Here is a 27,887-nt window from a genome sequence, read left to right as displayed (position 1 = left end):
CAAAAATTGCAATATTACCCCAGGCAGAAGCTTCCTCACTTAGTTAATTATGTTAGCTCATGATTATAAAACTTGCCGTATTGAGTGTAAAATTCTGTATTGAAAATTGATTATTGTATTGTTACATTGTATAACATCATAATAGTAAAATTTTTGTTACTATGAACATTATTGCACAAAATTATTGAAGTAACCCTTCAATGCCAGGGGCTATGTCGTGTCTTTAGGACAGTTTAGCTCTAAAATTAGTTCGGCACCTTGCATGCCACGCATTATCTTTGCAGCAACCTTGTAATGCTCATTTAGTGGGTTCTTTTTTGGGGGGTGGGTGTTGATTGAGTAAGTCATTGCTTGGAAAGATGGCTCGCATATGATAAGAAGTGAAAAATAAAATAGTAATATTACAGTCTAATTTTCATTAATTCTGAGTTACTTGTAAAGGTAGCAAACGCATGCATCGCAACAACAATATTTATATTTAATTCATATGTAGTACTATTATATTACAATTTAAATATCTTATTTTTCTATGCAATTTAAATAGTCTCATTTGTAAACCTATAATAATATCTTTTTTTAACAAAAAATACATACACACCATGTATGTACACTGCGCAAAAAAAAGGGGGTGACAGTTCTACATCTCCTGTTCTACTGGTCCAACTGACGAAATTCAAATTGCATTTTCCATGTCTCGAAAGCACGACTTAGGATATGTATTAGATTTATATATAGAATTGTTCTAATATAGGTATTTTAACCTATATTAGAACAATGCTTTAAATAAATCCGACTTTTTCTGAAATGAAATGCCAATTGTTTTCCATTTTACATCTCAAATTATGCCAAACTGCCAAGTTTTGTAAAAATCACATGAGAAGTTTTTAAAAAATTAACTTTCAAAACTTTAGCTCCCCAATGTTAATTGAATTTGGTATGTATTTATTAATCACTCTTTTTTTATTAAACTTATTTGATTCTTCTTTTCATATTTCAAAATTTAGGTTCATTCCAAATAAAATTTGACCATTTTTATGATTTATTTTTTTTTTAATTTTTATTTATAAATAATTTTTATAAATTTTTCGAAAAAATTTTGAATTTATAACCTATACAGGTTTTTACATCATCTTAAAGTAGATATATTTCTAGGTACACCTGCAAAAAATTACAAGATTTTTATTCAAAATATACTATATATAATATATTCAAGATATACATGAATTTATATATTGGTGCGGTTCGAAATTTGGCATATTTGTTATAAGCAATAACAACACCAAATGTGATTTTTGCACTTTGTTAAAATTATTTGAAAGTATGAATGATGACTTTTTTCTGCTTGTCTGCAATGAAAAAAATGGAAAGGAAAATAGGTTGCTGTAAATTAAAAGGTTCGTCAAGTGAATTTCCTTACATACCAATGCCAATATATTGTAATATATAAACATATGATTCTTGGCACAAATTGAAAAAAATACCTCAAGATAAATTTTTGAACTTTTCTGTAAATTTCGCATCAAATTTTTCAAAATTTAATATTTAGGCATAATTTGAACCGTAAAATTGAAATATGGAAAAAAATTGGTATGTCATTTTAGAAAAACTGATTTTGTGTCAAAATACCTGTATTAGAACAATGCTCTCTCTCTACATATCTAATGTATATACTAAGTCGCACTTTGGAGACATGAAAAAACGCAATACGAATTTCGTGAATCGGTCCAGTAGAACGAAAGATATAGAACTGTTTCTCTCCCCCCCACGCAATGTACATGTATGTACGTGTATAAATATGTAAGATATAAAACACAAAAAAAAAATTATTAGCAAATCAAATTTAATTGGAACAAATTTTCTAACTAAATTGGCAATAGCCCTTTAAATTTTTAATCTTAATTAAATACATCCCAAACTAAAAAAATTTTTAAAGAAAATTATAAAACTGAATAACACTTTTTGCTATTTCATGCAATAACCGATTTTATAATTGTGAATAAACAAATTTAAAAAAGGAGAAAATTTGTTGTAATCCTGATAAATTTTAATTTCAGCTTTCAGCTTTAATAAAATGCAGTGTTAACAGTTATTTGATTTGCTTAATACTTTTGATTCATTTACTAAATCAAAAGTATTATATAACAAACACTCGCTGTTGTTACAATATAAAAAGTCTAAGAAGAAATGTTATTATATAATAAAAATTTTTTAATTACATATTTACAAAACATTAAGAGATACATTATCCTGAAACTGAAGACAGATTTAAAAGCAATTTTTAAATCAATACAGACAAAAGTCGTTAATTTGGACACCCATAATCCGGACTGATCTATAATCCGGACCTCAAAGCTACAAATTTTCTGCGCATGCGTCGTGTTGACGCATGTGCGTAAGACATTTACGGCTGCGAATATGTGTGTGCGCATGCACATAATGCATTTATGCATGCGCGTTTAATGTATAATGGATGATATAAGCTAAGCTAAAATTATCTAATTCAGTTAATGTTGCAGATTGCGTTTTTCCTTAATCTTCGAATTGGATCCGGCTTATTATTTTTTGCAGACTCTTAGAGCAATTTTATAAAAGTAAGCTTGAACTTTTGATTATGTCACATAGAATTTCTGATATATATTTACTAATATGTAAAGGATCTACAAAGCGAAAGTATGTTTCGAAGTCCATTAAACAAAAAGTGGAATTGCTGCAAAAAATGGATAAAGGCATACCCTTCCTTTCTATAACCATTCCAAAATCTGTTTATCAATTTCATGCCGCAGCGCGCAATGATTTGGAAGTTGATCTGTCAGCACTATCCTTATCTTCAGGGAAGATGTTTTTATTTTATTTGGCTTACAATTTCTTACTAAATGTAGTATTTCATCTCAATGTACTCCATCTTTGACATGATTTAAATCAAATTCCTCGTCATTATAATTCGCTTCCGATAGTGAAGAAAGTGACACAGAGGCTATTGAAAATGAAAAAATTTCGATTGACAAATTAGTCGGTATTCTTGACACAGCAATTATAGGACTTGAACAGCGGAACTTTGTAACTGAACAAGAAATTATGTCTGTTTATAGAATTAAAGAGAATGTATTATCACATAAAAAACGAAGCAACTTAAACATCTTACATTGAAATAAATGTTTACTAAAGTAAACAAATAAATATTAAGCTTTTTTTTTTTTTTTTTGTAAATTTTTATACCCTTTAGATCATAATTGTTCTTTATTTCATAAATTACGGTTTCATATTTTTAATTTTATAATTTCAGCATGCCATCTTACCAGATTTAAACTGATGATCTATAATCCGGAAAAATCGATAATCCAGAATCGCCGATGTCCCGAAGAGTCCAGATTGACGACTTTTGACTGTATAAACAAGAAAGAAATCTCACCTTTTCTATAGTTTTAAAATCAGACATATTCTGTAAAAATTCTGAAACAGTAGCAGGATGTTTAGGTACCATCAAAATATACATGGAATTTTTAGCTCTGGCTCTTCCTTTTGACTGAATATATGAACGAAAATCTAAAGGCAAATCAAAACGAATTACTAAATTGCACTGCTGAATGTCCACTCCTTCTTCCAAAATGCTAGTTGCAATCAGTAAATTGCATTTCTTTTGGCGAAACCGAGAGAGAATTTTTTTCTGCTTCCTCAGTGACATTGTGGTTTCACTTAAATCAGTCCTACCATGACCAACAATGAATTCAGGCTTTAAAAATGCAAGAGAAGGAATTTTTTTCTTCATATCAATCAACCATTTATATAAAACATAAGCAGTTATTTTTTGTTCTACAAAAACAATAGAACACATATTTATGTCTGAAACGCTTAAATATTCACGTAGTTGTTCGATATTGGGGAAATATTTTTCAATATCACATTCAAATGTAGTATCAGAAATAGAAGATGTCTCGTTAAGATTTCTTTGTTTTATGGACAAAAATATTGCCTGTAATGTTTTTAGTTTATGTGTTACATGACTTCCATTTTCCCGTAATAAAATTTGGCATTTTTTAATCAATTTTATAAGAAATTTCTGCACCTTTTTAAGAATATTCTGACACTTATCTGAAAATGGATGATCACGCATAAAGATAACATCTTTCAAGTAAATCTTGGCTGCAGTATGTGCACCCCAAAGACCTAAATTTTCTAATATGGCAAGTAAAGACTTCAAACAACGTAACGGTTTATCAAAAAATATCTCATTTTTTGAAAAAAATTCATCATTTCTATCAAATTCTGATTTTTCAAGTTTAAGCTGGCTTGAAAAATTCAGAATTTCAGTTCTGAGATCTGAACTTGTAAATTCTAACACCTGATAATACACAGATATTTCTTTTGGATCTGTTCCATACACCTTAAAGTCGTTTATATCTCTAGCAGTAATAATAATACTTCTAAGAACTTTTTCCAATTCCTGCATACTTGTCTCTAACTGCACAGGTTTAACTTTTCCTTTCAACAGTGATGCACTTAAACCAAAAATTTTTGGCATTTCAGAAGACTTTATATTCATAAAGCGTTCCATTATTTGCTTATATGGATGTTCCTTTTGTGCCAGGTGACATTCATCAATAATTAGTAATTTAATTTTATTTAATGGAATAAAAGCATGATCAATTATCATCCGAAATATCTCTGCAGTCATTACTAGTACTTCAGTACTTTTTAATTCTTTCTCCCATGAATTTACACGTACTTCACTGTGGTAGCCTTTAACTTTCAGGTCTGTATGATTCTGTATGGCCTTCTTTTGTTGCAGCACCAAGGGAACTCAGAAAAGAGAAAAAGTATAAATTAATTTATGTCAAGTAGAAAACCTTTCAGTAAGTTCATGCTAAAATACGACTAAAAATAATGTTTCTCATAAAAACCCTACATTTAGATTAAATATTGCTTTGGTATAGCCTCTTGAGAAGTAAAATCGATTTAACTGAAATATATATGCATACACTCACATACTTGTATTCACAATGTAAGTGCATATGTTTTTACGAAAGAACATTGATAAAGTATAACATTAAGATACATGCCTAAATTTTATAAATACATTATGATAGCAAACATATATACACATACTGTAATATTATTGTCGCATATACACATTCAATTTTAATAACCAGTTTCTCAATCTAAATAATTTTTAGAAAGTGGATTTTTCAAATGTGTGTGAACCAGCTAAATTCCATCAACATTTATTTTGTATTTTAAGGTTTTTTTTTTTTTTTTTTTTTTTTTTTTTTTATTAGGATTGAGTATGTAATCATTTATCAGGAAATATAATAAAAATATGAAACTAATATAACTCAGTTTCCACTGATTTCTTATTTTTTTCCAATACTGCAATATCCTCTAGCAGGACCTTATTAACTTTTCTATGCTTTGAGTAAGTAAAATTAAACATTTTACAGGAACATATTATAATTAAAGTTTAGAAGTTTTGTTTTATTTTTAAACACCCATTACGACAGTTTCAGCATTATGATACATACATGTTCACAAAAGTATGCTATAGTTTTTATTTCTCTAAATATTGACCTACACATGTACTTCAGTTATAATACAAAATATTTTATGTAAACTATGTCAACACTGTAGCAAGATTCTGTAAAAATAAAATCTAACTCTTTTCAAATGTTCTCAGAAATTTCAGTTAGAAAAATACTCTAAAGAAGGTTCCATATTTTTTATAAGCAAAACCCACACAGATATTTGAGAAAGAAATTTACTACCTTCGCTAACTGTCTAATACTTCTGTAATTTTTCCATGTTTATTACTACTTTACATTCAAAACTTCTGAGATAAAATTTAAGTAGCAACTAGAAAACAAAAGGAGTGCATTTCAGTAATTAAAAGTTTCATTTTGGTCTAACAAGTATCTTTAAATGTGTTAACTGCCCTTTTTCTTTTTAGTGAAAGTTTTTACTGGATATATTTTGTACATAAAGGTACGAATTTTCTGCTTTTAGCTAATTCAGCACCTTATATTTTAAGAAACTGTTTAACTGAAAATATACAACTAAATTTAAGAAGATTGATAAATATGGAATTTAGCAAGATTTGTGATTCAAATTTGTGCATAAAAGCTCATGGAAAGACTTGGCAATATCTCCAGGACATGAGATACAATATCTTTGATTCTCCTTGGACTTCAGCAATGGCACCATTTTTTCTTTTAACTGCACACGAGTGCCTCAATGCTTATCTTTACCTCTTGATTTCTCAATACTTATCTGCTTTATCTCTTTACTCAGAAATTCTACAATGTTTTCTCTTTGCAACTCTGGATAATCTATGGACAAAGAACATTAAAACACCTGCTCTGCACTCAATACCAAAAGTACTGGAAAAAAGATGGCTACTAGCTCAAGTGCCAAAAGCTACGATTTTTATAAATAAATATAAGAAATTCTAAATTTAAGAAAATAAAATCTGCTGCTACTTTTTTAACATTCTTTATAGACATAATAGTTATACATGCATACCCCTTCTTTTATTAATTTTTTAACTTGGAAATCAAGAGCATAAAATTACATAAGTTATGCCATTTTTAAAGGGATGCAGACAGAGTGATTCATATTAAGATAATAATCTTTATAAATTTTTACTAAGTTTCAATCTAAACAGTTCTATATATTTGAGCAATTAAATATGCGAGAGATAACATACTCAGATTAATACGCATGTAATAATAACTTATCCAGTAATGTCTCTATTTGAAATTACAAAAGTCATAATTTAATGATCAATACAAAAAAAAAAATCTAGCAATTTTCAATGTGATTGTTACTAAAGCTGCTCAATTTCAGACTAATCTCTGACCAAATAATTTTGCAGCTTCTACGATACAGTCTTCAGTCATAATGAATTAGATGACTTAATACATATCATGTACTTACAAAAATAGATTTTTTTGGCAAGAGACTAAACAAACAAATTCTCATGACCTTTTAGCTCCTATAAAGTTTCTTGATTTATAAAGTTTAGCAATGAAGCAACAAAATTGATTTTCATAGGCCAATCAGAAGGGCCAGAAGGCAGAGTATCTGGGTGTGACATTTGATCTGAAATATTAGGTAAGCAGTCGATTTCTCATCAGCTGGCTCTGAACTCTTATTGAGTGTGGATCACTTGTGAAATAGAGTCCTGTTTGAGTGTTGCATAACAATCACATACTTACGATACAGGAAATCCAAAAGAATTATGCTTTACTGAAAAATTATTGAAATGTAAGTGTTCCAGTGGAACAAAATGTTCAGAGCAGAAAGACAAGGATTAATAATGCACAGAATACTTGTTTATATCTCACACTTCAAAGAATGTGGACAAGCTGAAAACAGTTTAGTATTCTGACCAATGTCTAAGCCTTTGATTCATACCAGAGGAAGTTGCATTTCCAAAATCCACTGCAAACCACTGCACATAAAATCATCATGAAAGAACTACAGTTATGTCCCAAATTAGTTGAACAGGAAAAAAAATGTGTCTATTTTTCATTAGATTTTCAATTATGTGAGGAGTGAACTGCTTCTTTTATTTTTCCAAAAAATGATAATCAATGATGAAATTTAAGTCCTTGAGTTATAGTACAGAAATGAAAAGACAGACCTTTAAGTGGCACAGCATTGAGTCTTGTAAACCATAGAAGATTCAAAGATGAAATCAATATTTATTCTCGTTTTTCACTCTAAAGGTTCTGTTCGTAAAGAATTCATATTCCTTAAACAAACAGCAACACTGCAGTTTACATGGAAATACTTTAAAACGTTCAAGAAGAGAACAGCATACATCTGCTCAGAAATCACCAACACTGAGATTTTCAGCACATCAATGCATTAACCCATGCATCACTACTAGCTAGACATTTTGCGACGAAACAAATTCTGGCAATAATTTCCCAACCTTCCTATAGTCTAGATATAACCACTTCTGATTTCTTTTTGTTTCCCTTGCTCAAATCCTTTGGAATTAAACCAAAGAGAAAATTTTCCAAAGATACAATTTTGAAATTGTTAAAAAATATGAAAGCTGCCTTGAATGTGTGTTCACAACTTATAAGCAAGCTGGGATACATGGCAAAACTGCTAGCAATAATGTATTGATGCTCATACATTTATAAGGATTAATGATTTAATAGCAATACAAAAATAGCTGATAGTCATCAGAATAATTATATAAGAATATATCCCACTACCAAAAACTTCAAGTACTGTGATGATTCTGGCAGCAAACTGAGCACTGGATGCTTTAATTCACACTAAACTAATATTTGTGATGGCCTAGATAATTTATTTCATTATTTTTGTTGGACTGCACATAACTAAATTTGAAAAATAGCTTCAATATTCTATTTCCCGAACATATTTCCATAGATGATGTGTAATTTTATACAGCATAACTTCATAGTAAAAGAATTAGAACATTTTGATTAGTCAGTTGTTCCGAAAAAAGTGAATAACTTCTGCTTCATTAATTGGTAAGTTCCAATAACCCATTAAAAAAAGTACTTCTTTGTTACAGCAGCCCCTGAGATTGAATCACCAATCAACCGAGATATCTCGCCAAAATCTGTTTGTGTGTTCTTATACATCACCAAGTGATCATACATTAGCACCAGTTATGTGTTCTTATATCTCACGACATAATCGTATATTAGCACAGTGTTGCATTTTTGCTCTCACTGTATGTTCTTATATTATTCATTTTATGAGGGTTTGAAATTCGGAATGTTTATTTCAAAATATATTCATTGTAGGGTTTTGTGGTTTTGTGTGTGTGTGAGAGAGAATATGACATTAATAATCTTTAATTTACCAAGAAATGAGGTGGATGTCATATAATTTTTTCAAGAAAGAGGACTTTTACCTCACAAACGAGTATGCAAAAGTGACCACAACATGAAACTTTATGTAACGACAAAACCATTTAGAGGTGCAATTTTAAAAATTACAAAATGAAGAAGAGCTTCCATGTTGGAAATTGATTCAGCGGTTCCAGAATATTGTTTGTCACTGCTATTAGATGTACATATGTTTGTCACTGCTATTACATTCTTGGCCAGATGATTTCATATCTATGAAATTATATACCAAACAACTTAACATATGTGTGCAAGTGCTGCAGTTGACTGGAACAATTACATAGGATAAAATACTGTAAAGATAACGATAAGGATTCAAAAAAATATTCTTAGAAAATGATATTCGAGTATTATTGTTGTTATTATATATAGTGTTGTTTATTTTTATATTTGTGCTTCAGGAGCTTGGAAAAATTATAGCTGAGATCTTGGCACAAATCTAAAATCACCAAATACGATTGGAGGCCACTATAACAAAGAAGTACCAAAAATATAATAATTTCAAAACATATCAAAGCACAGATTATATTGAAGCTAACATTACAAGCAATAGCAAAGCATGTGGCTAGAAACATTAAGTAAAGACTGAAGGCATGGTTGGAGTAAGTAAATAGTCATTCATTGCCAAGTTATCACAAGATGAAATTCCTGCTAGCAACTAATATTTAAGTATCAATGTTTTATCATAAAAAAAAAAAATCGGTACTATTCCGCTTTGAGGACCGTAAAAGCGCCAAATCTAGCAAACGCGCCCATGTAAACAGTGCACCAAATCTAGTGTACGCACTGATTTCAGATTGTGTAAGTTTATATAATTCTATATTTCTTAAGACGCCATTGAAATACTAGTTTAATTTTAAAATCCTATGGATTTAACAATTGGAATTGCCCATGATGAAAAGTCGGCAATAGAATTTTGGGTAAAGTGCAGAATCACCCACTGCTTGACGCGTTTTTAAGAATTGCACATACTCGGTATCCATGTGCACACAATATATTTTTACTTTAAAAAAGTCCTAGAATTGCACAAAAATGGCACTGCACACACCCTTAACTTTATCTATGTACACATCGACCTATTTTCACTTAAAAAGTAAAAAAAAAATTGACAAAAATTCTATTGTCTTTACCCTTGTAAAAAGCGGGAAAACAAATAAGTCAGCAATTCTGCACTTTACCGAGAATATTTTCAAAGAAAAGGCATCATTCATTATAGAAAATTACGTTTGAACAACCAACGAGATGAAATTATGCTTTAGCGATAAGTCGGTAGCAAAATAGCTATGCAAGCATCCATTCAGTTATGTTTAGCAATTTTTATATAAATTATAATAATGATCTGAAATAGTTATTTACTCTTATGCTTCCATTCAGTCTAGCCTTTTTCATATAAATTATAATAATAAAAAAGTATTATATGAAATTAACCTTTCTAAATTAAAACATCAATCTTACATAGTTATTTACTATAATACTTCCTTTCTTGCCACAATTATTAGGGTTGCCGTAACTATTCTTGGCAGCATTGGCATCAACAATAGTTTGGCGATTTTTTATGGCCCTCGAATTCGAATAGTACAAAAAATCATCTCATGATTGTTATTATTATTTTTATCTAATGTGATGTAATTAAATAGCATATATTGTAAATAATGAGTATAATAACTCCATACCAAGATTATATATATATATATATAAGCAATCTAATATTTAAATTTTACAATAAATTTCAACTGCTAATATAAAATGCTACTTCAGAGGCAAATTATGCGCTTTTCTTATTCCTGACAATAAGAGAATCTGCATGTTTATTCTCTGAAATGCACGAAATAGCTTTTTCTAGTCCAACATTATGAAATTAACTACAGTCAAACCTGTTTTTGAGTGGTCTTTTTTCGTGCAATTTTTTATTTCTACAAGTTTGTTTTGCGCAATTTTCTTTGTGCTGTATATCAAAATTTCAATCAAATTGGAACATAATTGTATGATTATATGACAGAAGATAAAAACTACGCAGGACTTAAACTTTTCCATAAATTAGAATGTCATTTTCTTGCAATCGAGGCCAATTATGAAAGAACTTCAAAATTCCAAAAAGAGCTACAATCTTGTACATCTGGGTACCCAGATATATAGATATATACAAGCATCTAGTGAAACAACAGTCATCACAAAAACTGATCACTGACTACATGGTAACTGAAAAAAAGTCAACGCTAAACGAGTGTGAGGTAGCATCTTCAAGTGCAAAAGTGATTTTGAACCAGTTTACCACAAGAAAGTTCGCGTATTGTCAAACTACGAAGGATAATGGTTATACATTTTAAAAAGTTTTGTATAAGTACATATTGTTAAGTACATATGTGGTTTGTTAACAGTTTGTTAAGTACATATGCAAATAAAATATTTTAAAATGTTTACATGTGTATTTTCTAAATCAGATTCTAAAAGGTTTGACGAGATTCCAAGTAGCTGCCAAGCCTCATCTTGATTTCATTTAAAAGAGTTATTCCTAGTTATTTCATAAGGTTTTGAGTTATTTTCTACATGAGACTTTTTTATACAGTCCCTATTCACCACATAAAAAAGTTACTTTTTAATTGTGTTGCAAAAACTATTTTTTACAGCTACTCATGAACTGTTGTGCAATTTTGTGCAGTCCGTATCCACAAAAAAAAAAAAAAAAAAAAAAAAAAAAGGTGTGAGTGTACTTCTAACAAAGCTGATAATCTTCTATTTACTAACAGGTCTCTAAGTGTAACACAAAGATTAGTATACAAGATAAAAAAAAACTTATAATAAACTAAAATGTTCTTCAAAAACAATTTTCAATATAATAATCTTATATAATACAAAGTTTTTTTTTTTTTTTTTTTTTTTAAATTTATCTACCAGTATTTCTAAATTCATACCATTTTAGAAATATGTAATTATATTAGCATTAATCTCTATGCACATGCATGTACACAAAGAACATTTTAATAAGAAAAGTAGGTACTTTTCAGTTTCGCCGGCGCAAATCTCGCCAAGTAGACTTTATTGGCAAAAACACACAGTATACACGTAAAAAGTATTGACAAATGTTAGTTCCAAGAAATTTTTATTTTGAAGGTATAAGCATTTTAATGTTGTTGAAAATTTTGTAAAAAAGCCAATAAATAAAGACAATAAATTTGTTAAAAGACATTAATTTAAGAATTCACTATGCTTTCATCGTACAACATCCTGATTCACCAGTTCGTATCACATCACCCCGAGTGATCTCATCTCACGAAAATTACGCTATAAAAATCTAATTCTTGCAGTAATTATCTACATTAATTTTAAGTTAAATCTTAATTTGGAATACAAGGTTTAAATGCAAGCATTATTTCAATTCGTACGAATAGCTTACTCAGATATTAAAACCGCAGTGCTTTACTTCTCTAGTGCATTCTCATTAGAATTGATGAATTTAACCTTTGACTTTGCCTTTTCTATATTTTCCCCATCAGGTGAGGGGTGTGATTGCATCCTAATTGACTTAATTACCACCTGTGAAAGACATTAGGGCATAAAATTGAACTATCTGGTAAAAATTCTATGTAATTCTATAAATGCCAGGATTCAAAGAAACAATCAATCTGATAAGAAATGGCTGCGACTTGTTTTGAAAATGTAAAAGTTAAAGTAAAAGGTTACCAGCGAGAATATTTCGTTGTGTTTCGTTGGCATCGGTTGTGTCATTACTGGTGACTTTATTGGTTGCGGCGGCAAAACGGAAAAGTACCGAAAAGTATAATACATGAAAAATCAACCTGTTGGTACTAGAAAAAATATTCTTTTCCCTCCTTTGGAAAAGGGCAGACGAACTTCATCAGCATTTTCTTGAATAAGCAAAACTGCTATAAATGTTTTCCCGGTTCCAGTACCCATACAAGCAATAACATTCCCTTTTTTTGCAGCTTCCAAAATTTCAATCTGAAAGGAAAATGTATCCATCCTTAGCTAATTAGTATAACAGATTCATAAATATGTAAATTATAAATTGTTTTGTTATTTTCCCAATATCAGTTTATTTCATAGTCACAATTTATACAAAAATGTCAAAAACAAAAATAAAAAGTTAGAATAAAACACTTACTTGTTTCATAGTGGGGTGTCTTACACACATTATTGCTTACCAATATTAACAAAAAATACAGTACACAAGCGTTATTTACTCATTTATTATACTTAATTCAAATTTTAAAGTTTCAGTCTGCCCTTTCAGCCATTACTTTTTAGGACATGCATTACTTCCTGCAAAATTAATATCACTATATCTATACATGTCAGGTCATCCTATAACTAGCATTATTTTTTGACAAGATATGTTAAAACATAATCTAACACATTTAAACAAAAACATTTTCCTGGTGTTTAAATATTATTAAACAAAGACAGCTTCGTTCAAATAAATTATGGGAGCATGTTTGAATGAATTTGTTGCTTTAATAGCAACATGAAAATGGTAGTCACAAACAAATACATCAGACACATCATGCTTTATAAATACAAAGGAATTAGTGCAACAAATGCTGTTAAAATAACTCGAAGAAGTGTGTGCTAAAGGCATTTTGAATACTCACAAGTGTAAATTCTGTAAATTTCAATAATGCAACCTTAAACCACTGTAGGCACCCTATCTTGTTTGATAATAATGTTTTGAAAGCTGCAACTGAAAGATATCCATATGCAGATGTTGAAAAGTTGGCAGAAGATGTTAATTCATAATTATTAACAGTCCATTACCATTTTGAGCAAATAAAAATTGCATTCTAAGTTTGGAAAGCAGGTTCTACATGAACTTAAAGATGCTAATCAAACAGTATCGGGGAACTCACGCACTGCTCTTCATTATGCTTTATTATACTCTAGCACTGTACTGCTCTTTAAAAAAATCCTCCTTTTTTAAGCATCCATTTACTAATGATTTGAAGCTTGCAAAATTCCATTGATAAAAAGAATGTAATTTTCTTTTATACACTTAAAATAGATCTTCAAGACTTTTTCTCCAATAAATAAGTTGACTTCTGCAAGAAAATGTATTATAGCATTAGAAGAGTGTTATTGATTCAGATGGGGAATATATAATTGATTAAACTAGTACCTTAGTTTCTCTTATTTTTTCAAACCTAGTTCAATATATGACATTACCTATGAGATAACTTCATATGAAATTATACACTTCTACAATTATAAATTTCAGTAATAAATGCTTGTTTTTATGCCATTATTTATACATCATGAACTAACACACTTTCACATTTATACAGTTATTATGATAAATGATTGCTTTTTCACTCCTGTGCAATGAAAAAATAAATAAAAATAAAAACATCACTATTACAAAAAAAAACTATCTGTTAACTGCTTTTGCATACTACCCATTAAAAATTTGGTAATTCCAGCAGTAATAATTTATTACTGTTTATAACACAAAATTAGGATTACCGTATCTTGAAACATTAAAATAAGAATATCAGTATAGTGTTGAAACATAAAATTAAGGACATACCAATTAGATTCTCCAAATCTTAAATAAAATACAAAAAAATTTCATGCAGGGAAAGATAACCATTTGGTTTCAAACAATTAAAATGAAATCTGTTTAAGATGCTGCATATTTCGATAACTATTTTCTAAAATATTATAATGTGTCTATGCTTCATAAGCACATAAAAACTGCATCAATGAACTCCACTATTTAATCACTTATGTTTTGAGAGAGCGTGACTTCATTTAAACAGCCTATTAATACTTTTGTATTGATCTGAGATACTTTAAAACATCAGTGTCACAATAAATATGTACAAAATACTTAGCATCTGAAATGATAAAAATTTATAGCTTACTATAACTAATCTTTAACTAATCTGCTCAATACACTGATCTTTTCACAGAAAAGCAATTACTCTTTTTAGAACACTACCTTTTAATTACAGAGGCTGTTTACACATTTTTAAGATGATTTTCATTGTAATTACAGAAATATTTTAAATAAAATTTTTTGTTTTAAATATTATAATTGACAACCCTTATTCTTTACTATCTTTCTAAGCCTTTTGTAGTATACAAAGAAATATTTTATACCATTCCCCTTGAACAGCTTTCCAAAATCCAAGGAGGTGTAGGTCAACGCTTGGACAACCCACGCTTTAAAAGTGCAAAAATAATAGGTGATAGATCAGGAGATTTAGTAAGGATATGACTAAAGGGTTGATACCTTTTCTTGTTTCATTTTTTCCCAGGAAATTAATAGTAGACTTTGACATGTCGTTGCTTGCTTTGTCTTGATGCAGTTCTACTGATTGATCACACTGTGTGAAAAGAGAAGGTATTTCATATTTGAAAACTGAGTATAAAATCTGTTTTTGATTACAACATTTTTCTTCACTCTCTTTATTTTTAATTTGCTGTTATATAAAAAACCAGCAACAATCATAAATCCCTTAGAAAAACTTTTAGATTTTTTTATCCTCTTTGGTGATAATAAATGGATCTCTTTTTATTGCAGACATTTAAGTACATCCAAGATTCATCTATTGTGCTAACATTTTTCCATTTTTATCCAGATAAATGTTTCTCATAGGGAATTCTGCAACAGGTTCTGCATTCGGTGATATATCCTGGAGAAAGATGATGCACATTATGTTTTTTTGCCTTTTTAAGTTTCATATCAGCATTAACCACTTTGTTTACTGCTGACACTGAGCATTTTAATGATTTTGCAACTGTCTTTGAATTGGCAGATTTTTCTTTTAACATTAAACATTCGAAACATTCTGTTTTTACCTTGGATTCGTATCTGAAGCAATTTTTCCACTTGACGCTAAACTTTGATGTTTTTTCCCTTTGTTTTTGACAACTATCATAGCTTTAGATATTTTATAACCACGCCTTTTATAATGTCTTTTAATAACTAGATACTAATAATTTTCTGCAGAAAGAAGATAGTCTTCCATCTACTGCTTCTTTAAAAGTGACATTTTGCATAAAAACAAATCTGTCGAGCAAGCAGACAATAATTTATGCTTTAAAAAATATAGTTGCATTTAAAAAAAAAAATTCCAAGCAGACGATTTTTCTTTTTTTTCCATAGCAAAGCAAAATTGTCTAAAAAATGTGCGAACAGCCTCTGTAGTATGTTCTTTTTACAGTTACATTATGAAAAGGAATGACAAAGAAGAACAAAGTAATTTTCAGAATCTCCGAATAATACTTGACAATTTTTGAAGATTTGATGTGCATTATTAAATAATGTTAACTTAGCTTCTTTATTAAACTACCATCAATGTCTACTACAGTAGCTTTCCTTTTGTTTTTGCAATGGATGATTCAGTTTCTGTGCATGCGAAGTTTTTAAGTTCTATCCATTCGAAATAAGGAAACTGCTCAAATGCTTTGATATTTAGGTTATCTAAGGAATCATTACACAGACTATTAACAACACTTTGAAAAAATTTATTCTCTTTTTCAAACATAAAGATAATAATAGTCATTAAGGCTGGTGCTTCTTTTGTAAACATAAAAGCAGTCATTGAGACTCTTTTATTTCTTAACAAAACAATGCTTTTATCTTAGACGAAGACACAGATAAAGTGCACTCATTCTTAAACAAATTCAGTACTACTCGGTATTGAGGGCCGTAAAAAAAATTGCAGCAAAAATGTATGTGCACAAGCGCCAAATCTAGCAAACGCATCCATTTAACAGAACGCCAAATCTAGCGTACGATTACATTTCAGATTGCGTTAGTTTTTATATAGTCCTATATTTCTTAAAACGCCATTGACATATTAATTTAATTTTTTAATCCTTTTTTATATCCTACGGATTTAACAATTTGGTAATTGAACATGACGAAAATAGAATTTTGGGTAAAACGCAGAATCACCCATTGCTTGACGCATTTTTAAGAATTGCACATACTCTGTATACATGTGCACATCGACCTATTTTCACTTTAAAAAAAAAAGCTAGAATTGCACAAAAATGGCACTGCGCACATTCTTGACTTTATCTATGTACACATCGACCTATTTTCACAAGAAAATTGACAAAAATTCAATTATCTTTACCCTTGTAAAAAGCGGAAAACAAATAAGTGAGCGATTCTGCACTTTACCGAGAATATTTTCAAAGAAAAGGTATCATTCATTATAGAAAATTATGTTTGAACAACCAACGAGATAAAATTATGTTTTAGCGATAAGTCAATAGCGAAATAGCGATGCAGGCATCCATTCAGTTATGTTTAGCAATTTTTATATAAATTATAATAATGATCTGAAATAGTTATTTACTCTTATGCTTCCATTCAGTCATATTTAGCCTTTTTCATATAAATTATAATAATAAAAAAGTATTATATGAAATTAACCTTTCATCTAAATCAAAACATCAATCTTAGATAGTTATTTACTATTTACTTCCTTTCTTGCCGCAATTATTAGAGTTGCCATCAACAATAGTTTGGGGATTTTTACAGCCCTCTAAACCGAGTAGTACTACAAATTTTTATGATTTTAATACTTGAAGAAAGCAAATGCAGAAACAAGCAGTAAGCTTGCATAAATCAGAAGCAGAGAAAGCAATGCTTAGTTAACAAATGAAAGTTCAGTAAAATTCTACATTTTTCTTATTGGCTTCTTATTGGCCAATTTACAAATATGAAATTATAACTGGCTAAAGCATTATTCGAGTATCTGCTCATTGCTATTATGAAAGAATCACACAAGAAAGATTAATTTTGAAAGGAAGCAATTTAGTGATTTAATAAAAGTGGTACTATTTTTAGGATGAAAAAAGGAACCGCTTTTATTAAATCAAATAAAAAAAAAGGAAATACTCAAATTAAAAAGAATTAAATGGCTATTATAAATAATGATAATAAGTTTTTATTATGTCTTTTTTTTTTACTTGTTTGTTTGTTTTTGTCTTGCACACATATACAGGTACTTTGGTATTATCATAACCACCTTAGAAGTCACCAAATTTTCAGAATGTGCCAAACTCTGGGAACCATGCATTTAACCATTCTTCCAGCAATAATGCTCTTACAGCCCTTCAATCAAGCAATGCCACCATTTTTGTCTGCATTCTTTTTCGCTGTATTCCAAGTTCAAATGGTTTTTTGGAAATGAATCATCATATTTTGTTTGCCTTAAACTTAGTTTTAACATATAAGCTAGGGGAATTTGCCAGCAACGGAAAAATTGTAGTAAAATTTTTGCAGGGATACAGAACTTGCTGAAAATTTTCTACAGGGAACAATAAGGAAATGCATTTCTTAGATAGCCACTGTTGCTGAATGTTGCATGAGGCTGAGTTACAGCAATTCTATGACTTTTTTTTTTTTTTTTTTTAACAAAAACAGATCACTGTGTTCTATGGAAGAAGAATGAGGCAAAAAAATACAGAAAGATTTTGAAGATGAATGTGTTTTATTTTTTTAATGTATTATGTAAAACTTATTTAATATATCAAATTTGTATTTTAAACTCCTGAAGTACGTTTTCTTTCCACATGTTAATAATGCTTATCATCATATGATCAATATAAATAGTTTGGGAATCTTTCTTAAAAAAAGGCATGAAAAATCATCAACTTACACATGATAAGTAACTTTTGCCTTCTTATCGGTAAAAAATCATCAAGCTGCTTGGGACAATACCAAAGTACCCATATATATATATATAGAGAGAGAGATAATATATTTTAGTCAATTATGTGTTTAAACGCATGCAGTTATAAGCTGGTGATGAAAAACTCAACAAGAATAAAAATTAAATGTTATTGCTGTATTTTTTCCCTTGCAATTCAAAAAAAATTATTAAAATTTTGGACTGCTTTCAGCAAAATAGAAAGCAAGGGATTATTTTCAAAGTTATGATATCCTAGCATAAAAAAGTGTATATTAATGGACATGATACCATCAGCTGAACATAGGCAAAAAACAGTAATAGGCTGGAACAATTACTTGCATTGTAAACAGAATTTGCAGTACAACTGCCTAACCAAATAATAAAAATTCATGAAAGCCATTTTACAAAGAGAGAAAATGTAGCAGGTCAACTTCCAAGGTTGATGTCTAATATGTAAACACTTTAATAAATCACACAATTTATGTAACAAGCATTACAAAATTAAATTTAAGAAAGAATGAAACATCAGACCTGGTAGCTTCGTGGAGTAAATGTCTTATGAATATCATGATATCTGTATCTTTTGACTTCTTCAGTGGACTGTTCAGTAGCCATCTAAAAGTACAGAATATATGTTTAGATGAATTTTAACATTCATGCATTAAACAATTTGCATGCACTCCTATGCACTAAGATCTATTAATTCCCACCAGTCAAAAGTGACCCGCTGGCTCTATTAGTTCAACTTCAAGGTGGAGCAAGAATAATATAATTTAATTATTTATCGAATTAATAATTCAAAAATAAATTTTTAATTATTTTTGAATTTTAATGTAATGGTGAAAAATGCATCTGCACAATTTTTGAGGGGAAGGGGCTAATTCTAATATTTATTCCTTTTCATTCACAAGAAGTAAGGCTTTATATTTGAATGTTAAAATATACACTAAAAAATGTTGTGATGGTACTGCTTGTTTATATCATGTTTTAAATATTTTCATGCATGCTTTATAAGGTTTTCAAAATCTTTTCAAACTTCAACAATTACTACAATTATTCTCCTGGATTTTACCTAAACAAGGAAATTGGCTTCAAACAAAGTAAGAGGTTTACATTTCATCTGAATGCCAAATTAAAAACTTTTGGCTGAATATTCTTGTTTATTATGTCATAATTCTTTTCCACTATTTGGATGAAGATTGCCCAGTTTTTATACAGCATTTAAGGGAATTCCAACATATTTACAATTATCTATTTAAAACAGTTCTATTGTTTCATTAAATATGGCTTGGGTAAACAGGTTATTTTGAATATCTAAATATTTTGACGAACTTCATGATTAATGACAGGAGGAGCTAAATGTTAGAATTCAAGAAAGTTCAATAGGCACAGTTAAATTTTCTAATAGTCGAAAGCCTGTATTTACACTATTTTAAATCTAGTTGAACAAGTTTGTTTTGAATGAGGAGCCTGAAGTAAATTAATGAAAATTTTAAAAATTTTAATAAGCCTATATCTAAGGGTGCCCCTTGGATTACAGGCCAAGTTGTTGTTTCATTTATCACCAAGTTGTTTCATTTATGGTAGCCTGAGTAGTTGAATGTTATGGAAACCCTATTAAGACTAATTGGTTGTGTGAATGTGGTGAAGACTGATGAGAAAAGATTTGTAAGAGCTTGCTTGTGTGTTGGATGTTGGTCAGGAAGTATATTACTTATTTTGTGGTCTACATGGTAAAATGAATGAGTGTGGTAAGATTAATTTGAAGTTTCTGTACGATTTGGAACGAAAGGAAAAAAAAGCATTAACTGACTGGTGTGTAAATGAAGGTTTACTTAGTAGCCATTATAAGTGTCCTGTTTGTATGAAGGAAATGTGTATGGTTGAATGTAAAGATCGTTCAGATGGCCTTTAATGGGTTTGTCACAAGACAGGTTCATGAAAGAAATGTCACTGATAGTCTGGCACTACAGAAGATATTTTTTACTCTTATTTTTGTGAATTTATGTGGCAACGCCAGCATACAGATTCTAGTTCAGATAATTTTAGGAAGTTTTTGGATGCTGTTAAGACATTCTGTGTGCCAAACTGAAGAACATGGAAATTTTCAAATAAGGTAAGTGAGTATTTCCTTTGTGTAGTGCTTGGATGCATGTTATTTCACTGTTTGATTTAAAATGTAGTTTATTGAGATTATACATTTTTTGTTTGGGTCTAGTATAGAACTGACTGATCCTTTGACTTTTTAAGTGAAAATAGATCGATGTGTACATGGACAAAGTCAAGAGAGTACAAAATGCCAAGTTTGCACAATTCTCTGATTTTTTTTTAACCTTCCAGCACTCGTGTATGGCAATTTTACATGAGCATACGCGCATCGTATTTTTTACAACATTCATTATTTTACCATTTGGGGCACAAAAAATGACAGAAATGAATGAATATTGATAATAAATTTGTTAAGAAATAAAATATTAATCTTATTATTGCAAAATACAAATGATATCACATTCAAATATAAGTAAATTATTTTGAAGTTCTTATGTTAGTGAGATGGAAATGCAATGATGTATTTCATTAAAGAAAATTTTAAATTTATTATTTAATAATTATATTTTAAAATCAAAGCTAATTTTAATATTCATCAAAGACAAGTATAGGCAATAAAAAAGGAAAACACCTTGGTAGGAAAAAAGTAAGTTTAGCATTACTTACTTCTGCTAGGAAATTTATTTCTTACTGATTACAAAAAATGCACTTTAAACTAACTTTAATGTTTTTATTTATTTTTAAAAAATAGAAATAAAATAAAATAAGGAATGGAAATTGCTATTGTTCTCCCATCAAAAGGTTTCCTTGTCTTCCTTTTCTTCATCAGATAATTCTTGAAGAATCCAAGCAAAATCAACTGGTTGCACATATTTTTTTTGCCACGAAAACCGATATAAAACTTACAGAGCCAAATGTATTCAAATTAAAATAATACATGGCAATTAATAACACAAAAATGCAAAATATTTGTCAAAAAAATATTTTCTGAATTTTAAAACATGACCATGCGTGTGTCATAACTGTTATGAAAAAGCTGCCACTTAGTACAAAAGCCCAGTTAAAAAAAAAAAAGTCAAATGACTTCCTGTTGGCACATTCCATGATGTGGGGAAGGTTAAAAAGGAGGAATAGAAATGACCTTCAAACGTCTCAGCTTCAATATGCGAAAAACGTGCATTGAAAATCGAATTTGTCGTAAATTTTGCGCATACGCGCTTGCTGGAAGGTTAAGTGAAGATAGGTTGATGAGCACATGGATACCGAGTATGTGCAGTTCTTTGACTTGTTATTTTGGCTTTGTATAGCAGAGATTTTTATACCAAAAAGTGCCACTTAAGAAAGCCAGCATAACAAGTCACAGAATTGCACAAACTCTGTGTCCATGTACCACCAAAAATCACAAATTTTCACCAAGGAGCACTCATAAATATATTTTTACCAAAATTGTATATAATTAAATATAAATAAATAACTCTTATTTCTTCTGCTGTATATTCAGGAAAGTATGTTCCTATGATGCATAAATTTGAAAACAATACATAATGCAACAGAATACTTTTTTAGACACAAGCAATTCCGTCTGGCTTCCTCCCCTTACTCATTTATAAATGTTGACCGGTATTACCTTAAATAAAGTGAAACTGAAAGAAGAAATGATGAACATTACTGATACAATAATGTAAGTTTCCCATCTGAGTCAAGAATAAAACACTAATTTGAAAAATAAATTTAGTGAATTTTCTTTATTTTAAATGCATACACACTCCTCTGGGAAGACTAAAAGAAGTGACACAGAACTGCAGATATTGAACAGAAACTAGGATTCAAGAAAGGAAAATTATTTTTAAATAAGTTTGCATGGAATTATTGCATTTCTTTAGTGCATGATGGTGTAGCACATACAGTTTGTTAACTGCAAGATCCAAGGTCCGAATCTTGGTGAGGCTGCAGCTAATTCTTTTAGTTCCTTGCCCAAAAAAACCTACCAGCTGTTGTATGGGGATGTTTGAACTAAAAGTGTGATGTATAACAACTTGTAACGACATAGTTTTTGTCAGTGAAGGGTCTTCTGCCTCTTTCCAGTCACCCTTTAAGTAGGAAAAAATATACAGAATTATCAGAATCCTGTGTGCATGCTGCCATGCATAAATGAGTAGCACAATCAGATAGCAATTGAAAGACCTGTGTTCCAAATCCTGGAGAGGTCATGGTTGATCCAAAAAACCTACCAGATGTAGAGCAAGATCCTACTCTGAAAAATAGCCCAACAGTCTCTAGAAGCTATCAAATGTTTAGGTACTTTCATAAAAAAAGAATAATTTATGTTTTCTATAAATTTAACATCAAGAACAATATACTATGATCAAATCTAGCTTTAAATAATTTAATTAATTTATTAGATGTGATGTAATGGCCAGCCTTTTATTTAGCTTAAGTATTTAGTTTCAGTTTATGAATATAAAAAAATTATACTTAAGTTTTGGTACTTAACATTTTCGGTACTCTTTTATTATTGGGATTGAATTCAGAAATGTATGTATGGATGTGTGCTCATGCATGCATGTATATATGTGCATATGTATGTGCGTGTATACACAGACAAGCACATACTTACATATATACATTTCTGAATCTGGTCCTCATAATAGAAGAGTACCATATTTTTTGCTGTAGGATTTTTAAGGTTCTTAGGACAAAATAAGTTGAGAATCACGGGGTAAGATTTTGAACCACACTTGTCCATCGAACAAATTACATCTTCTTTATAACCCAAAATTTGGACATGCAAAGACTTAGGTGAAGAAAATGATGGCCTGGGCTTTGGATTACCAACGAATCATCACAAAAGAGAGACTTCTATGTGGAAAAGTGTTATTGCAGCATATCACTCCGAGTGGTTGCAAAGTTTTGCTTCTTTAAAAAGTTTTTATTTTTGTATTCAGAGATCCAAATCTCTTTTAAAACATTAGACTACCTGGAACTACTTTAATATACGCTCTCAAGTCGCCAAATTTCTCGCCAAACATTTTTGGGGAGAAACTCCATGCTGCCATATCACTATCTAAATTTTTGTTTATATTTCGAACTTTAAGCCTAATATGTCTCCAAAAACGTGGTTTTTGCACATGCAAAAACCACATTTTGAACATACAATTTAAACTAAAAATCCGAAACGAAAACAAAAAATTTAGATAGCAAAAACATAAAGTTTCTAACCAAAAATACTGGACAAGAATCCATGTACATATGTTTTAACTTAAAAAAACATGCCACGTAATCACTATCGTATTTATATGACAGCCTGGCACACTAACCAGAAAATTCATACTATGGTTCACTAATAAATAAAATCACAAATCCCTACTTCTATCATGCACAGCCACTAAAAATAATCTCCCAGACCCTCTTTCCACACCTCCAAATACCCATTGCCCCTCAACAGGATGACCACAATGATATTTTCTTTTGCCGAACTTCAATTCAACAACTTCCACCATTTTATCTCTTCCCCCTATCTTCACAAACCAAAGAGCTCCAGCAAAAGATTTTTTCAACGCCAACAGGTTTGCCATACAACACGCAATCGCGCCAAAAACCAGCGCAGAAGACATATCGCCACAGTTGATGAAATTAGGGTGTATATCAGAGTTCCATTTAACACATTTCCGTAAATTTAAAAAAAAAAATGAGAGAATATCAGATTTTAATTACTGAATTTTTAGTCCAAAGGGGCAATTTGGCTAGAAGGACTATTAATTTCGTTTTGGCATTTTGCACTGGTTCACTATAAATGGCGAATCACTTTTTAAATTTATGCCTCCAAATATTAGAGCCCTGTTTCATATTTACAGAAATTAAATAATGAAGAATCTGCATAAATGTATGTATGTTTCTCGTATTGTGATAAAACTGTATTTACAGCCATCAAATTTTGAATAACGTACGTCTCCACCGATTATGGGCATCTGGAAGCTCAAATCCAGAATTTGTTTTATTATCTAGTTCATAATTTGTCAAGCAATTATGAGTTTTTGATTAAGAAACTGAATGATTTCAAAGCAAGAAATGGCAATACTGTACAAAAAAAAATAACCACTTTTATCTCCAGTACTCGAGAATGTGCATCAGAAATTCTAAAGATATGTGCTTTTTAAATTATTTTGCCATATTGCTGTTGAATTGAATTTTTATGGTTTAAGTGCAAAGAACATGATATTTAATAAATAAAGGTAACACACAAAATGTTAGAAAAAATGCCCCTTTGGGCATAATATACCCGCCTCCCAATCTGCTGATTAAAATCACTGAAATACTGAGAATAATTAAAATAACTTTCTTAAATAAAATGAGCAAAATTGCATAATTAGTAAAATTTTCATTATTCTTTCACAAATACAAAAGATTCCACATATTTACATACAAAATATTTGTTATTGACAGTTTCTTGGGCTCAGCTCTTATTTAATAATGCTGTTTTAGCCAATAATGGACATTTTAGTTCCTGCTCAGAGGGACTGTATAAAAAGTTCCAATATTCTGCTTATAAAAATGCCTCGGTTCCCAGTATATAAAAATTCTTCAGTTTCCAGTATAAGACTTTCATGAAGTTATGTATCTTATTTTGAGAAACTCTGTAATTGGAAGTATAGATCTAAAAATGATATTTTATGAAATGGCCTGACTGCACCTTTTTATGTACACAGTACAGTTAAATAATATACTGATACTACATAATGATTCAATTTTTTTTATTGAATTGTTCATCAATCAAAACAAATCATAATCAATCAAAACATTGATTATGTTTTTATGTTTAATATGTTAACATATAATACAGGTAATTAAAGGAATTAATATATTTGCCCCTTGTAAGTTTTTTTACATGGTGGATGCCAGAGCCAATGAAATCAATGCAGTTACACCAGGAGCAGAATTTAGAAGTGGAAAAAAGCACAACTTTCAACAACTCCAATATTCTGCTTATAAAAATGACTCGGTTACCAGTATATAAAAATTCAGTTTCCAGTACAAGACTTTCATGAAGTTATGTATCTTATTTTGAGAAACTCTGTAATTAGAAGTATAGATTTTAAAATGATATTTTATGAAATGGCCTGACTCCACCTTTTTATGTACACAGTACAGTTAAATAATATACTGATACTACATAATGATTCAATTTTTTTGATTGAATTGTTCATCAATCAAAACAAATCATAATCAATCAAAACATTGATTATGATTTTATGTTTAATATGTTAACATATAATACAGGTAATTAAAGGAATTAATATATTTGCCCCTTCTAAGTTTTTTTACATAGTGGATGCCAGAGCCAATGCAATCAATGCAGTTACACCAGGAGCAGAATTTAGAAGTGGAAAAAAGCACAACTTCAATGCTGTTTTTGTAAAACTGTTTACTGCAATGTTTTTATATGCTTAACATATATTTATTATGCTTTACATAACATAAATATTTTGTTCTATTTAATATAGATATATGGAACTGGGCAGACCATTTAGGTAAAGATTCTTATTACTCATAGATAACTGACACTTTTGTGAATACTTTATGAAATTAAATCAAACTCCTGTACACAAAGTAATTATTTTATGTAAATATTTAAAAGTCTAGAATCAGAGCAATTCTACATTGAAATGTCTATGATAGGAAAAACTGCTTATAAAGAGTATGCGGTACATACACTACATTCTGATATGCAGAAGAAACACATATTGTATAACTACTCATTAATCAAATTAGAATGTTTTAATTCGAAAAAAATGTTAGAATAGAAAAATAGTTGATTTCATTTTTATACTGTGCATCTTGTATTCTCAAACAATCTATATCTTGGAAAAAAACTTGAAATAAATATGGAACATATTCAGTAAAAGAATATGAAGCTGATACCTAAAAATATATTTTGTTTTATTTTATTCTGAGATCATAGAAAGAAAAATATATTTTAGAAAATTTTTTTGTAAATTGTCATTACTTTTTTATGTATGAAACTAAAGATTCCCCAGCCCTCATTCTTAATAACAGATAAATAATACAATTATGACACACTTAATTTTAAATTAAATTTAAACATAAATTGAAAATCTTTCATTACTCTGTTTAATTACAAAAGACACTTGAAGCAAAAAATTCTTGACAGCTAGATATAATGAAAAATAAAGCCACACTTAAGTATTATAAAAATTGTTATGTTGGCAACTTTAAAATACAATATAAACATGATATAATACAATATAAACATAATAACTTTAAAATACAACATAAACATGATAACATATTTCAGATTATGCTTTTTTTATTATTTTTCAGATTATGAAATTGCAAAGATTAAACATGATTACATTATTCCTATTCTTTACATCAGATTCTCTTGAAATAATAATAATTCATTAAAAACAATTTTTAGAGAATAAATTACTGGGTAAAAGTATACGCTTTAATAATTTTCAAATAAAATAACTTACCATATTTCAAAGATTACCCAAAATAACATCAGAAATCGGATATTTTTTTACTAATGATTCCATAAGAATTAGCTCTATTTTTCAATTGTTACGATCAAATCGGCCGGTCTGTGAATTCGGTCAAGTTAAAAGAAAATAAAAGGAACTTTAGTCCTGATGAGCATGTGACTGATAAATATTTTTAAAAAAATTCTTTTTTTTTTTTACAAATATTTTATTACGATATAAATTTTAAAATAAAAAAATCTTAAAGACAACCTACAAAAGTAACGTGATACAACGAATGGAAATTAGACTGAAAAAGATGGTATTACATCTTAACACAGATGAAATATTACTTACTTCTCACCAAATACAATGAATCAGTTAAGTACACTTTGAACATGAAGATTTATAAACACTCAAGGTTTAGATAACTACAGTTTCAGTTCTTATTACCAAACCGAAACCTTTAAATCAGGTGCTGCTTTGAGTTATTGCCAATATCAAGTCTCAAATTCAGTCAACATGTAGATATGTAAAGGCTAAGCCGCAGATTTAAGTTTTACAATAAATCGTTATCAGAGGTTTTATTTAATAATTTCTATATGCTTAACTGCTTATCTGAGTTGCTCATGTTTGCCTCATTTGAATTCTGGCTAGTGTCTCTAAATTTTATTGGATTCATTGAAAAAGGTTATTTGCCTTTGTAACAGAAAACGCGCTCTTCTGAAAATATTACTTATTAGTAAATAAAGTACTGTTTTATAAAATGCAAGCGTTCATCTCATAGCTGTATCTAGGTTAACAAC

At 29.5% G+C, this 27,887-nt stretch overlaps 1 protein-coding gene across 6 annotated transcripts in view; it reads right to left on the bottom strand.

Annotated features, from left to right (window-relative positions):
* LOC118194910 (endoribonuclease Dicer-like) overlaps positions 1-27,564 on the bottom strand; it is a 74,322-nt gene extending 46,758 nt beyond the window's left edge. For 2 of the 6 annotated variants that reach the window (XM_035366121.2, XM_035366122.2), the window contains exons 1-4: positions 27,097-27,361; positions 19,085-19,168; positions 12,683-12,845; positions 3,410-4,797 (exon numbers count right to left, since the gene is read on the bottom strand). In XM_035366121.2, the coding sequence (XP_035222012.1) occupies positions 3,410-4,797; positions 12,683-12,845; positions 19,085-19,168; positions 27,097-27,099 (1,638 nt within the window). In that variant the 5' untranslated portion in view covers positions 27,100-27,361. Of the gene's footprint in view, positions 1-3,409; positions 4,798-12,682; positions 12,846-13,495; positions 13,940-19,084; positions 19,169-27,096; positions 27,362-27,438 lie in introns of those variants that run through there. The other 4 variants (XM_085819401.1, XM_085819403.1, XM_085819400.1 and 1 more) reach the window with 4 other exon arrangements.
* Positions 27,565-27,887: the final 323 nt, after the last annotated feature.

Source organism: Stegodyphus dumicola, chromosome 6 (genome assembly GCF_044657685.1).
Source record: "Stegodyphus dumicola isolate Sdum_Otavi_A_Nest chromosome 6, ASM4465768v1".
In the NCBI taxonomy this organism is placed as follows: domain Eukaryota; kingdom Metazoa; phylum Arthropoda; class Arachnida; order Araneae; family Eresidae; genus Stegodyphus; species Stegodyphus dumicola.
The sequence above is the reverse complement of the archived record's forward strand: the minus strand, read 5'-3'. Positions and strand labels throughout refer to the sequence as shown.